The 15,283-nt window shown below is 39.3% G+C and overlaps 1 protein-coding gene across 1 annotated transcript; it reads right to left on the reverse strand.

Moving 5' to 3' along the window:
* Window positions 1-747: 747 nt before the first annotated feature.
* lpcat2 (lysophosphatidylcholine acyltransferase 2) lies at window positions 748-14,980 on the reverse strand. The gene is made up of 14 exons (XM_028585939.1): window positions 14,448-14,980; window positions 13,919-14,061; window positions 10,976-11,193; window positions 9,322-9,434; window positions 8,629-8,689; window positions 8,298-8,356; window positions 7,992-8,026; window positions 7,755-7,809; window positions 7,234-7,316; window positions 5,488-5,613; window positions 4,010-4,163; window positions 3,104-3,202; window positions 1,734-1,875; window positions 748-1,551 (listed from the first exon to the last, which is right to left on the reverse strand). The coding sequence occupies exons 1-14, from the start codon at window positions 14,556-14,558 to the stop codon at window positions 1,373-1,375; spliced, it is 1,578 nt and encodes a 525-aa protein (XP_028441740.1). The 5' UTR covers window positions 14,559-14,980; the 3' UTR covers window positions 748-1,372.
* Between the last annotated feature and the right edge of the window lie 303 nt (window positions 14,981-15,283).

The following is a 15,283-nucleotide window of genomic DNA, read 5'->3' on the forward strand; positions in this document are numbered from 1 at the left end:
GGCCAAGATGACAAAAAGTGTAAAACTCAAAGTGGTACTTACAAGCAGTACACCAAACACACACACACACACACACACACACACACACACACACACACACACACACACACACACAATGGAATTGTTGTAGGTAACTACTGGCACCTGGTGGTGGTTTAGAGAACCAGAGGTACATATGTAGCCCTTTCATTGCCTCATTACAGACAAATTATACAGTAGTTTCCTCAGTGGTGAATATAATAACACAGGCAAGATTAAAATTGTATTCTTGTTTTATTTTTAAAAAGCAAACTTTGCAGTGTTAACAAAAAGAAAAATCAAATAATTGCAATGCACCGTGCTAAATAAATAACAGTGTTGCTAGTTAATCTGAAAGCATACCCCGCTGGGATATACTGTTTTGAAGAAGCACTGTTGCCTTTTTGCTCACAAATTGCCCTATTTTCAGTGGTTGATTTGCTTAAGTAAACTTAAAGCTGCGTAGATGTGCTGCTGTCTCAGCAACAACAGTCTTCTGTAGAAATGCAAATAGATACACATGCAAAGCAAACCTCTGGCTAATTATACAGCCGTCTTACATGGTCTGTGTCCCTGAGCGCTGGAAAAAAAGTGTAATGCACAGCACGTATGCTCTTCGAAGACATAACTTTAATACACAACATCTGTGGGTTGGCAGATTGAAAATTTCTTTATAAAGCTTATTGTACACTAATTATACTGCAACACAAAAGCACGAGGACTCTTTGCTTATATTTTAAAAGGTGTTGGTTTGGCAATTTTTTATACTTATTTACAGAGGACCACAAGGACAAAGGAGAAGGTACACAAAGCTACGTTCATCTAAGTCAAAGCAAGGGTCAGCTCAGGCTCCAGAGAATGTATGTATCCAAGTCAAAAAACATGGCGAGGCAGTTGTTTAAGTATATCATAAAACACTGTCACTAACATTAAAACTCCAACGATTGCAGGGTTTAGAAATGTAAAACACTGATGAGTGCCCACATGACATGTTTTCATCCTATGCCTAGCTCTTCGTTTATTTTTATTTATCTGATGAACACATGATCAAAACACACAAACATTTTTCAGGATAAAAAGGACTGCAATACGACATTTCTTGTGCAGTGACTTAGGGAAGTGGTTCTTTGAAATCTCTATAAGGCACTAAAATTGAAAATGGACACACTCTAAAAAAAAACATCTATAAAAAGGCAAGCACATGACCTATAATATGGCTCTGCTGTGGCAAATGACTTGAATCTGCTAAAAGTCAGAGAGAGCCGATGACAACTTTTGCTTTTTCCTTCTCAGTGCAGTGGATACAGTGTTCTGTCTCAGTGCAGTCAAGGAGAGTTCACAGTCATCATCAGTCTCAGTCATCTTTTTTGTCAGAGGTGCTCTCTTCCTCTTTTTCCCCTGAGCTAGTCTGACCAGCCAATTCCAAATCACCTGGACTTGCCTCTTGGATTGCTTGGTATCTCTGAAGCTCCAGGTAGGTGGTGAAAAGCTTGGCGTACTCCGGGTGGGCTGTGGCAAAGCTTTGAAATTCAGCTGAAGAATCACAGGCACATAGAAAAAGCGTTAGGATACAGTGTAGCTCCGGAAAGTAATTATAATAATGGTAAAATACTGTATATATTTACTGCACATATTTCCACTCCATAATATCCTGGAGGAAATGCAAAAGAAGGTCAGAAGACCAAGATGTAGCTTGGCGTTGGAAGTCTACTCACTGAAGGTGATGAAACCAGAGCCGTCAGCATCGATCTCCTTGAAGAGCTTGGCCATGTTAAGATTGGACACACACAGAGCTGAGCGCAGCAGAGCGGTAAACTCCTCTCGGGTGATTTTCTCATCCTCATCTGTATCAAACAGCTGCATGCGATAGGACAGAAAGAGAGACAAAAATGATTTCAATATACAATGTTCAGGAAAAATAAAAGGTTATTTAAAGTGCTCATATTATGCTCATTTTCAGGTTCATAATTGTATTCAGATTTTGTACCAGAATAGGTTAACATGGTTTAATTTTCAAAAAAATACCATCTTTTTGTTGTACTGCACATTGCTGCAGCTCCTCTTTTCACCCTGTGTGTTGAGCTCTCTGTTTGATCTCACTTCTGTTCCATCGTTGTTGGGAGTCGCACATGCGCAGTAACTAGGTCAGCACTGCTAGCCAGTCAGTTGCAGAGTATGAGGGAGTGCCCCGCTAGCAGCTAGGCGAGCATTATAACGAGTGTTACAAAGTGATGCAAGTTTGTCACGGAAGTAAAGGCTGGACTACAATAGAGCTGTTTGGAGCAGTTTGTGAACAGTGTTTCTGTTTGGGGTGGACTTTGGGCTTTTTCACTTTGTAAACCTATAACGTGCACAAAATAGATATATAACAAAAGAAAAGAAAAAAGCATAATATGAGCACTTTAAGGGTTGAAAATAGGTAGGCGGGTTAGAAAAAGCTAATTCTTGCTAAATTAGTCGGACAATAAGTTAAATTATACAAACACCAGAACTGTTATTCCAGAACCACATATGACTTATGGCGAGCATGACTCCAAGCCCTCCACAACAGACACACATTGTTAACTTGACATTATCCAAGCCTCTGTAAATGCTGTCTCTGTTCTTCCCACAGTAATGTTTGCTGTGCTCTAATGTCAACTAAAGACAGGGATGGGTGATTTAACTTAGGTTTAGTACTTGTTTGCATTTTGCTTATTTTTAATGTCATTTTAATATTAACCTTTTTTATATTTAGTGTAAGTTAGTAGATATACACATCATTTGTCACATTGTCTGCTTGACATGGTACTAAACTTAAGCTGGATGTAGTCATAAAATCCAGTCCACACACACACACACACACACACACACACACACACACACACACACACACACACACACACACACACACACACACACACACACACACACACACACACACACACACACACACACACACACACACACACACACACACACACACACACACACACACACACACACACACACACACACACACACACACGTCTTTTTATTCTGTGTACATTAAAAAAAACAGCATCTCTAGTAGGAGCACAGCAATGTCACAATACTTCTGTCGTACTTGAAAAGCCATTCGGAGCACATCTTCGGTGTTGGCCGGTCGACACAAGATGGTCACGCCGATAACGTACTCTCTGAAGTCTATGGTGCCATCTCCGTTCTAGACAGGGTCAAAGAAACAGTAATAAAAATACATTAAATGCACAGATTATTGAAATGGATAGTACTTCACTCTTTATGATCTAGAAATATATGTTTTGTCCAGCATCAACTGTTTTTGAATGTTAAAGGGAGTATGGTAAATTAAAAGGGTAATATCTATAATAGCACAAGGGATTTCTATAAATTGCAATTTTCTATTACTGGAAAATGAGGCATAGGTTTTCTGAGGAAAAAGGATACCTATTGAAATGGATGTTAGAGGCTGTTTTTATGCTTCGCACTCTGGTAGGCATACAGTGAAGGAGGCCAAACTACTGTAATCATAGTTTCCTCTTCCAGGCTGTATAAATCCTGAACCCACACCATGATGCCCTCCCAATTTTGACTATAATAGTACATATGATCTGTATGTTATTATGTAAATTGAGCATTAAAATTGTTGCTCATTATGTTGTCAACCAGTATATTTATGCTGTGTTTCCTGCTGGATGGAACAGTTTTACTGTACAAAGTCTTAATAATAATAATAATAATAATAATAATAATAATAATAATAATAAGAAGAAGAAGAAGAAGAAGAAGAAGAAGAAGAAGAAGAAGAAGAAGAAGAAGAAGAAGAAGAAGAAGAAGAAGAAGAAGAAATTGAATTTATATAGCGCTTTTCATAGACTCAAAGTTGCTTTACAGGGGAGGTGGACTTATTTCAATTCTGTGTGTCAACGAAAGAAAATTCATAATGGAACTATTCAGTGGTCCAAGTTGCTCTGGTTAGATAAAAACTAAATATCTGAAGTACATGTCTCACCCTGTCAAACAATGCAAACAGCTCCTCGAGGGCTGGGTTGACAGGCAGCTTCAGGAATGCGGCAAACTCCTCAATGGTGATCCGTCCTCCTTTACAAGAGCTGGCCATGGCTGCGAAGCCATCTAGCTCCTTCTTCACATTGTCCCACTTCAGACTGAGGGGGGCAAGGCACAAGGTGGATGTTGTGGTGTTTGTCATACTCTGTCAAACTTTGTATTTTACATAATCACTCTCAAGCTACATAGGTCAATGACTTGCAGATCAGTTGCAGGGCTCCAGACTAACTTTTTTCACTAGGAGCACAGTGGCCCCCTACTGAAAATTTTAGGGGCGCAACCAGAAAATTTAGGGGCACACACTGTAAATCAACATGCTAACCAAATATTCATATTTCTACTAATTTCCACTGTATTACTAATAAATACTTTGATAATAGATGCAGAAATTACAATGCTCTGTTTCAAATTCAGTGTCACTTTTGAAGATGCAACATAGAAGGTACCATCGCTGTCATGACAGTAAACAAAATACCAACTCTGGTCTACAACTACAATGAATTCACCTTAAAATTAAACATGTATTGTTTAGGCTACTACCCTTAGGGATGGGTACCTTTCACATCTGAACCAATATTGGTACAGATACATGAAATTATGGTACATTTTTTCGGTACTTTCCCTCTGTAATTACAAAACAATTATTTCAGTTGTAAAAATAATTCCAAACCTATTTATCCTATGTACTTAGAACATTATGTTATTTTATTAGAATATGTTACACTCTAAAGAAATTAAACAAAAATAAAAATACCCCCTCCCAAACCCATCCCTACAAGCTATTAAATTGAATAATTATTCATTTCTTAGCCGTTTTTTATTGCTGTTTAATGTTTCATGTAAAGCACTTTGAGTTGCTTTGTTGCTGAAAGGTGCTGTAGAAATAAAGTTGCCTTGCCTTACAGCCTCAGCCTGTCAGTCAGTCACCAGGGCACAGTTGCGTGAACAGCACCGTGACTGTTTTTAATATCATATAGCAGCAAACGCTGTCTGTGTGAAGTTTTTAAAAACTGTAACCGTACTTGAAACCACTTCATCGGCATCACTCACTGTGACTTCAACAAAACAGCCGACGTAGTTTGCGCCGATCGCACCTCTGCGTGTGTGTGCGTGTGTGTGTGTTTGTGTCGGAGAACCGCTCTCTGTCAATTTTCAGAGAGGACAGATAAGCTTGTGCTTACGCACTCAGGTACCTACATTTCGACATTTAACGTGCAAAAAACGGGGGCAAATTTGCTGGTCGCACATGTGCAACTGGATGTAAAATTCAGTCGCACACTCTTTGGTCGCAGTCTGGAGCCCTGGGTTGTCAGGTGTGTGATAGACAACATTAACAATAACAAAAACTTTCAAGCCAAATTTGTCATTGCAAATGTCCCTATATGACGATGCCTACAGTGTACTTAAGTGAGATGTTCTTACTTGAGTTTACGGCTAATTTTGGTGAACTCAACGAGGCCGGCCTCCATGGGCAGAGTTAGCTCACCAGCTGAGATCATCAGGCGGCAGTCTTCATATGTGTGGTCTGTCACTGGAACTCCCAAAGCCCTGGAAGCAGACAGTGGACACAATTCGATTCAATTTTAATTTCCAAGAGCTGTAGCCACTGTCTCTGTTTTAAAGGTTAAAGGTCACCTTTTAAACACGTGTTTATTTAAGATAACTTGTGTGTGTGTATGTATATATATATATATATATATATATATATATATATATATATATATATATATACATACATACACACACACACACACACACACAATACTATTTAAGATAACTTGTATATATTTTGCTTTTATTCATATTTTTTTCTAGTTGCCTTTGTATTCTGTTTACTTAACTTTGTTCTATGTATTTAATGTTGTATGCACACTACTGAAAGAGCTGCTGAACAGATTTTCATTGTAATATGAGCACAATGATAATAAAAGATCCATCTATCTAAAAAAATTATATATATTTTATATTCATTGGTGCGCTCAAATACTTGTAAAGAGCTGGAGGTAGCAGGCCAGAAAGATACGCAAATGTCAGTTTACACTAATGTAGTTCTAATGTCAGTAAGAATGCAGAGTCATTGGTTGAATTTAAAATCGTGGCCATCATATTAGACAGCATACTCTCCACCACCCCACCACTTATTTAATGTTCCCATCAACTTACATGTACCCCATATGTGTTTAACATTGTATTCATTACTTATATACACTCACCTAAAGGATTATTAGGAACACCATACTAATACCGTGTTTGACCCTATCCTATCAATATGGGCCGACATTTCTAAAGAATGCTTCCAGCACCTTGTTGAATCAATGACACAAAGAATTAAGGCAGTTCTCAAGGCGAAAGTGATCCCCCCACACCATTACACCACCACCACCACCAGCCTGCCCAGTGGTAACAAAGCATGACGGATCCATGTTCTCATTCTGTTTAAGCCAAATTCTGACTCTACCATCTGAATGTCTCAACAGAAATCGAGACTCATCAGACCAGGCAACATTTTTCCAGTCTTCAACTGTCCAATTTTGGTGCGCTCGTGCAAATTGTAAACTAATTTCCCTATTTTTAGTGGAGATGAGTGGTACCCAGTGGGGTCTTCTGCTGGTGTAGCCCATCCGCCTCAAGGTTGTGCGTGTTGTGGTTTCACAAATGCTTTGCTGCATACCTCGGTTGTAACGAGTGGTTATTTAAGTCAAAGTTGATCTTCTATCAGCTTGAATCAGTCGGCCCATTCTCCTCTGACCTCTAGCATCAACAAGGCATTTTCCTTTTTCAGACCATTCTTTGTAAACCCTAGAAATGGTTGTGCCCGAAAATCCCAGTAACTGAGCAGATTGTTAAATACTCAGACCAGCCCGTCTGGCACCAACAACTATGCCATGCTCAAAGTTGCTTAGATCACCTTTCTTTCCCATTCTGACGTTCAGTTTGGAGTTCAGGAGATTGTCTAGACCTGGACCACACTCCTAAATGCATTGAAGCAACTGCCGTGTGATTGGTTGATTAGATCATTTCAATAACGTGAAATTTAACAGGTGTTCCTAATAATCCTTTAGGTGAGTGTATATAAGCATGTACTTTTGCTTTTCTATTGCACTTTGTCGTACTGTGTGCTTGAGCAATACACAGTGGAATGTGCCTTTCAGACTGATTAACACTTACTGGGCCATAGTTTCTCGCACTCTGCTAGCATACAGATGAGGACTTTTCTTCTCCTCCTCTGTGGGGTTATGTGTCGGCAGGAACTGAGAAACAGAGTCAACAGACGAAAAGGTCACAAGGAAGGCCGAGCAGAAAGTAAACTTTAAACCTGGATGTAATCCAAATACCTTAATTCAGAAAACACATCTAGTTAGGTTGATACAGTATAGTGTCTTTGAGTTAAACATAAAATCCAATGACTATATTGAAGCAAATTAAGGTTGCACGCTTAGCGTTCTTTAGTTTAATTCGATAGTTAAGAGTGGCACTGATACAACTAGTAAAATTAAAAGTAAAGCTAAAGTTGCATTTTGGAGAAAAATCAGAAATAACGATAAATAAAATATATAACATAACATACTTCTTACTTAACAATTTCTTCACACCAAACAACATGTTTTTATATCTAAATTACAATAGCATTTTGTAGTATCTTTGCCATTATACAGTATAAGGATGCACATTTGGGGAATGCCTGTTACCTCTATCTCTACTGTGGTGTACAGCTGGCTCAAAGTTAGAAGCAGCAGCGTCTTCCTGCACATAACACAAGCAAGACAGTCGGTTACTTACTCAACAGTAAAAATAGGTGTTGCAATACAAGTCAATAATGTTGCTTGTACGGTGTTATAGTCACGTTATTTTCTAAGACAAAGTAGCAGAAGACACCACCTTCAGGAAACAGGAAACCTACTATAGGTGAAACATGAGAAACTTACGTGCTGAAACCCTGCCAAGTCCAGGACACTGTATCCTGGAGGGAAAAATAAAGGGGAATGCATGAAGCTTCATATAACATTAACACTGGGATACAATCGGTATACAATGGTTGTGTGTTGCAAGCTGAGCTTCTAATGTTGCGGTCTCATCAAGTGTATGTACAGTTACCCATTCTATTTCATCTTTGGTTCTGCCTCTATATAAGTATCTTCTGTGCAAACTAGTACAGTGTGGCCTCTAGGAATTTGGCTCTCAAGATGTGAGGTGAAATATATATATGCTGTATTACAATCACACTTGCTCACCAGTTTGTTGGGATATCTCATAATCACAGGCTGCACAGGAACCCCTGGGATAAAGGCACCTAGAGGTGGCGAACACAGTGTGAAAGAAATCATGGAGACTTCTCTTTAGGAATGAAGGAAAGCTGAATCGTTGTCTCAAACCCAGTTTTGGTGGTATCGGTTGACAACAAGTCAATGCACAAACCACGTCATAGAATGAATGGAAGAGTGGAAGTATCGAGTGTTCTTATATTGTCCAGCCTTTTTCTGCTCAGTGGATTAGTTTCAAGCCAAGTGAAAATGTGCTATGAGCAACAGATCTACATTTAAATTACATTTTAAAAATCCGTACCTTGTTTGAAAGTGATAAGACAGGAGCGATTTGTACATGTTCCCTCTGGAAATATCAGAACCTGACAAACAAAGCATCATTAGTTCTATTAAGAATGCAATGTTATGCTACTGCCGCTAACAACATGCAAAGTATGCTTTTGAAAAAAAAAAAAAAAGAAAGAGCTCTCTGCGCTTCTGCAGACCACAACAATCTTGTGCAACCAAGGCAGGACAAAACAGTGTAAAATAACAAAAAATTGCTGGTGTCTTCTTACTTAATAGTTTTATTTCTTAAGGTGCATAACAGTGGCTAACGTTTCGATGTAGGGGTACATCACCAGGACTCTGATGAAGATGTAACCCTACATCAAAACGTTAGCCACTGTTATGCACCTTAAGAAATAAAACTATTAAGTAAGAAGACATCTGCGTTGCACCGGCAATTTTTTGTTATTTTATGCTTTCTAAATAACCATACTTGTATTTGAGTCAACATTGTATATTCCCTGGGGCTAATTTTCTGATAGCATTGAAAAGAAATATACCTCTAAAACTCACAAAGGAAACCAGATGGACATCCTGACTTACAGCTCTTTGGTTTCCTGATGACGATCCAAGGTTAAAGTTTTCTCCGCAGCTATAATCACTGCTAATACCGAGTTAATATTAGGGGAATGTTTGCTTGATGATGTTTTTTTGTGCTGGGACAGACCTGTGGCCAGTGGCCTCCTGACTTGGCTCTGCTTTCAATCTCCTGGATGGTGTTCTTCCTGGAGTCTGGATCCTTTCTGGACACCAGCACTGGCTGAAGACAGCGCACTAACCCTGCAGAGAGGGCACAACACACACGTTAACATAAACACTTATAAGGAGGAAATTATTGTTAAAAATATATATTTTGTTCACTCATTATTTAATGTCCAGGCTTTGCCTAATTGCATGGCCTCATTAGCATTAAATTGGTCAGGGCCAATTAATGGAGCCTTACTGATGATATCCCCATTATGTGACAGTTAATTAAATCAAGCTCTATGGTGTCACTCACTACTATCTTTAAAGATAGATTGAAGAAGTAATATTTATCAACTCTACAGCACACTCTTAATTCACAAATCACATTTGTAAAGGTTAGATATGATATCTGATTGCCAAGGGTCTGTTTCAATGGGAATTTCAAACAGAATGATATCCAATAGGGGGTATAAAATGATAACTTTGCATTACATATGTTACAAGCCCCTGTAAGTAAGAGTAATGTACATAAAAAGGTGTGGAATTGTGCAGTCAGATGACGATTAGTCTGGATCAATGGAAGTATATTTCCAGGAAAATTGCCCGACATCCAGCACCACCTTGCGCTCTCTGTGCGTTACCGTTCTCAAACTCTGTTCGCTTCCGGAAACAACAACAAACTTTGAGCTAGAAAGCTGGATCGTGCAACAATGCAGGCCTGCTAGGTTCTTTCGGGGAATGACTGTAAAGATTTACAATCAATATGTTTACAACATATACGCTCTTAAAAAGGTCCCATGACATGGTGCTGTTTGGATGCTTTTATATAGACCTTAGTGGTCCCCTAATACTGTATCTGAAGTCTCTTTCCCAGAATTCAGCCTTGGTGCAGAATTACAGCCACTAGAGCCAGTCCCACAATGAGTTTTTCTTATGTGCCATTTCTGTGTCTGTAGCTATTGAGGAGGAGAGAGTGGGGGCAAGGTGGAGGGTGGGGGTGTGGCCTTGACCAACTGCAGCTTTGCTCGTTTGAAAGCCATGACGTCTCTCTCACATGGGTGGGCCAAATTCTCTGGGCGGGCAAAGCAGAGAAAGGGGAGGTAACCTTCCAGATCGGCCCATCTGAGCTTTCATCTTCTCAAAGGCAGAGCAGGATACCCAGGGCTCGATTTACACCTATCGCCATTTCTAGCCACTGGGGGACCATAGGTAGGCTGGGGGAATGCAGATTAATGTTAAAAAACCTCATAAAGTGAAATTTTCATGCCATGGGACCTTTAATTGGGACACTTCTGGCAAGGTTCGCTGTAGACAAAGTACACACAGTGATAGACTGGTAAGAGCAAATGCTGTGTAACCATGTATCCAGCTAATTAAAATAGCTCACATTAGCAACACACATACACACAAACACACACACACACACACACACACACACACACACACACACACACACACACACACACACACACACACACACACACACACACACACACACACACACACACACACACACACACACACACACACACACACACACACACACACACACACACACACACACACACACACACACACACACACACACACACTTCCATGTATGGAAACAACAAAGCAAATGATAAGCATCGTACTGCCAAAGATGGGTGCTGCCAGGTTTTCGACACGGGAGACGGTGGAGGGCAGGCCTGCAACAATGCACACAATCCCATCAAAAAAGGTGGAGTGGGGGGCCACAGCCAAGATAGGGGCCTCACTGCTGTCCACCTGCTTGCCCTTGACCACCACTCTGAAGCCCATGGAGAAGTAGTAAGCCCTCCCCAAGGCAGCCATCACTCTCCGACACATGAACCTGGAGATGACCAAAACATTTTAGATGATAGAATTTTGTCAATTATGGAAAATGTTTAAATGGAAAAACAAACGCGTAGCTCAAAAGGCACAACTATGTTTCACACTTGGATTAACCGTGTTAAAATGTTTCTCTGTTAAACATTATCACCTCCGGGGTTATTATGTACAAGGGACAGAATGGACTGAGCAAAACTGTTTTAGTAACAGGAAGAGTTGCATCATTTTGTACATTCCCTTCATCACCAGATACTTCCTCATAATCTAGAGAAATTGTGTGAAGTCATGGTATAGATTGAGACATTGAGGAAAAAAAAAAATGAATGGTGATATGGAACTTTTAAAACTTTTGTCCAGAGTATACAAACCTATGATTATTTAAAGCCGCATTTATCGTACTGCTCAATGGGGCAGGGAGCTTAATGTAACGCAATGCAGTTTGGAGAGTAGAAAGCTTCCCACACAAAAACAATCATTGATCAACAACACCTATATACAGTATCAGCTGATCAAGTTATTATGGCAAACATATTGGCTACTTAAATATGCAGAAAGCCCTTTGCAACAAAGAGCGACGCAGGCTTCCATTTGGAGTTCTGTTTTGATTTCATGGTAATATCATGAACACCATTTACTGAACATTTAAATTGTCCATTTTAATAAAATTAATAATTCAAAGAGTACATTTTTTTTACTATTTAGTAATCTTGTCCTTTCCGTGTAAATCCTAAGCTTCAGTGCTTTAACTTCCCCCCCCCCACCCCAGCATATCTGAGCCTGTTAACAGCAAACCAAATAGGTATGTGAGCAAGATAAGCTTCTCTCTTTTTTCCACCCCCTAGACCATGTTTGGTCACAATCATCATAAAAAGCTGTGGTCTGAGCACACAAGAATGTTCCTGTTAACTGCAGAACTGCACACCGTGCATACAGCAGCTACTATCTGCACAGCTAAACAGTTTAAAATGCCGCACCCTGTTTGGTACTCAGAGGTAAAATACTACAATCCAACCACTAGATATTTTACATGTAATATGTCAATATATGAATTATGACATGCTAAATTCATTAAATTAAAACTTATAACATACTGTATTTATACTATGTGGCTATACACTGCCAAATTAGATGACCAATGTAATTAATTTCCATAATAATAATAATAATAATAATAATAATAATAACCAATGGAGAATAAATCACTCTCAGTTCCTTTTATTAAGCACTACTAATACCACTGGCTCTTTCCTTTCGGATATCTTAGGGCAACTGAGCTTAAGTACTGCTTTTGGTACAGATATGATCTAGAGAAACATGATTCAGCAGTAATGCAAGCTGCTGCACATTCTTCAAGTCACGTCAGGATGGAACTATTATTTTGAGAAGGTGTTGCAGTCGCTGTGTTTTCCGGTCCAGTTTATGAACCCAGGAAACACATTGCTTCTGCTACTTCTTGCTTTAGTGAAATGTACCATATTTGTACAGTGAAACTCCACCTATTTTCTCAAAAATCAATGTATTCCTTCACCAAAGCTATGTTTACATGCACTGAATAGGGTGGCTCACCTGCAAAAAATGATGGTGTTAGTGGCCAACACCCTCTCTGTAGGCTAGGTTTAATAAATGGTGACTCATTGTCACTTTGCAAACACAAAACGTTTACATGACGCTGCACTGGTAAAAAGGAAGTCAAAAACCAAGTGAGGTTTCTTACGCCATAGCCAGGGTACCTGTACATGCATTAGGCCAAGCTCTACTTTAGTAACCAGGTGGAAAAAATGTAGTATTATGTGGGACATTCTACCAGAATCGTACATTATCTGTCCTGGAATTGTTACAGTGAATAAAACTTGTATAATCCAAAACTGACAAAAAATTGCCAAATGGGTGATTTCTGTGAGTTGCGCTTTAAAGGAATATGTAATGTATTAGGTCCTTGGATGTTTTATTCTTAATTAAAAACACTTTAGAAAATTACAAATCCTGAAAAATGGTCTGTCTTCAGCCAAATTTGAAATACTTTGTCCATAATTTTGTTATTCTGAAAACTGTAATTTAGAAAAAAATAAAATAAAAAATCAGTATTTATTAAAAGTTTAAGTTATTATCATTTACATTAATTGATAAAAAACATTAAATGTTACATAAATTCTACAAATAAATCATATTTTACAACTGTCCCCATGTTTTCGGTCAGCCCTGTCACATTACATAAAAAACTGTCCAAAACCATGTCATATACAATCAGGGACATGTGATCATTAAGAAAATGCTATTTGTATAAAAAAAAAGTCATTAGGAAACCTTTCTAACATTTACAAATTTGTCTGTGACAGGGCCTGACATTTTAGGGGGTGAAAAATGTCTTTTAATTCAGGCATAAAAACATGCTGAGATGGCACGATATGTGTTTCTCATAGCTTAACATGTCCTTCATATGGCTTAATGTTCAGATTAAAAAAAAATGTTTTTTCCTTCAATGAGTTTTAGAAGTGGAAATGTACCTTTCTGGTAGAATATCCCATGTAAACAAAAGTGATTACAGTAAGGCAGCTGTACTGTGAAATTATGAAGTTTTTAAGTGATTCAGATTTGATAAGACATTAAGTGAGTCTGACATCCACAAGGCCATGATGTATGAGTTTGACATCTGCTGCAAGTGATGTGTGGGGCAGCTCCGTGGGAGGCTGTGTTGCAGTGGGATGGTGTGTTTGTATCCTAGTTACCGTCTCCAGCCTGTCATTGGTTCCACAGCTCCTTTCAGAGGATGGTTGAGGGTTATTATGACAGCCACTGGCCATGTCACCATGAGAACCAGGGACATAAGGATGGCGCGAATAGGGACCAGGAATATTCCTAGGAGGACACACTGCATGGAGAGGGGCACACACACATACACATATCATAAATATCATATTTGTTACAGGCCTATAGGCTACCATAAAGGGAAGACTGCTGCCAGGGTTAATTGCAACCTGCCTGTTTACATTTTTAAGAGCTTGTATGCACGAGTCTAGCAATCCACCATCACTGGACGGCTTTCTAGAAAGCACACACAACAGCTCTCATTGTTTATGCTTTGCAAGCCGATTGTCAAAGCCTCGTTGGAGAAGATTATAGGCCCTGGTTACGCAGCAGCCGTCTGGTGTAATTTCACACATCAGATGTGTGTGTGAGCCGTGTTGCCAAAAGCGATGCCTGTATTCTACAAAAGCTTGCCTTTACGTGACCGCTGATCTGAAACGCCATACTCACTTTAATTATGGTAGCTGATGTTAGTTTGGTGTCTTGAACAAACGGGTTGATGACGGCAGGCAGCAGCAGAGATTGTTGCCTCGGCAGGGCGAATACTCGCTGTGGCGGCATTGCAATCCAGTGAACGAAGACAGGCAAATGTTTTAGTCGAGGCGCCGTTAGGTTATCATTTCACTTCCTCAAATTGAAGTCCTTTCTCACCAGATAAGACGCGCATACGTGCAAAACGCGACCACAGAGCAGCGAGAGCGGAACCATACGAGCGTTTTCTTTTTTTCAAGCTCCACCTCCAACGTGGTCGCAGCGGGGTTCTAGTCCGATCAGAGACTGCAGGCGGATTAGCATCCATTTCTACAATTTGTGAACCCTCATTTCGAGCGTTTGCAGGATGTTAATATTGCATTCGACGTATTTCTATTTCGATATTTCAGATGAAAGGACAAAGCCAATTATGGGGCTGTCCGTGGCTATGCATGTGCTTTTTGCAAATAGTGATAAAAACCACAGATATTTCATCAATGTGCATATAACATAACGATACTAGCAGTGATGCACAAGTAGCGAATGAGCACAGATTTCATGGGGAAAATGTGACGTGTTAACATATTTGTTTACAAGCTCTCATTAATGTCCACAAGATGGCGCAGTTTCATAAACAATTCTCTTTTGGTGCTGCCCTGAAAAGAAAGCCCTGTCTTCTCTCCAAAGAGATATTAATCAGCATTTTATTCTTGTCTTTTAATGATTTTAAATTGTTTTCTAACATTTTAAAAATGTTTCACGTAAAGCACTTTGAATTGCCTTGTTGCTGAAATTTGCTATACAAATAAAGCTGC

This window comes from Perca flavescens, chromosome 1 (assembly GCF_004354835.1).
Source record: "Perca flavescens isolate YP-PL-M2 chromosome 1, PFLA_1.0, whole genome shotgun sequence".
NCBI lineage: Eukaryota > Metazoa > Chordata > Actinopteri > Perciformes > Percidae > Perca > Perca flavescens.

Coding starts and splice junctions, on each gene's coding strand:
- lpcat2 (XM_028585939.1), bottom strand. CDS start 14,558: ATGCCGCCACAGCGAGTATTCGCCCTGCCGAGGCAACAATCTCTGCTG. Junction 7,317..7,754: donor ACACCACAGTAGAGATAGAG/GTAACAGGCATT, acceptor TCTGTTTCTCAG/TTCCTGCCGACACATAACCC. Junction 4,164..5,487: donor AAAATTAGCCGTAAACTCAA/GTAAGAACATCT, acceptor TGCCCCCCTCAG/TCTGAAGTGGGACAATGTGA.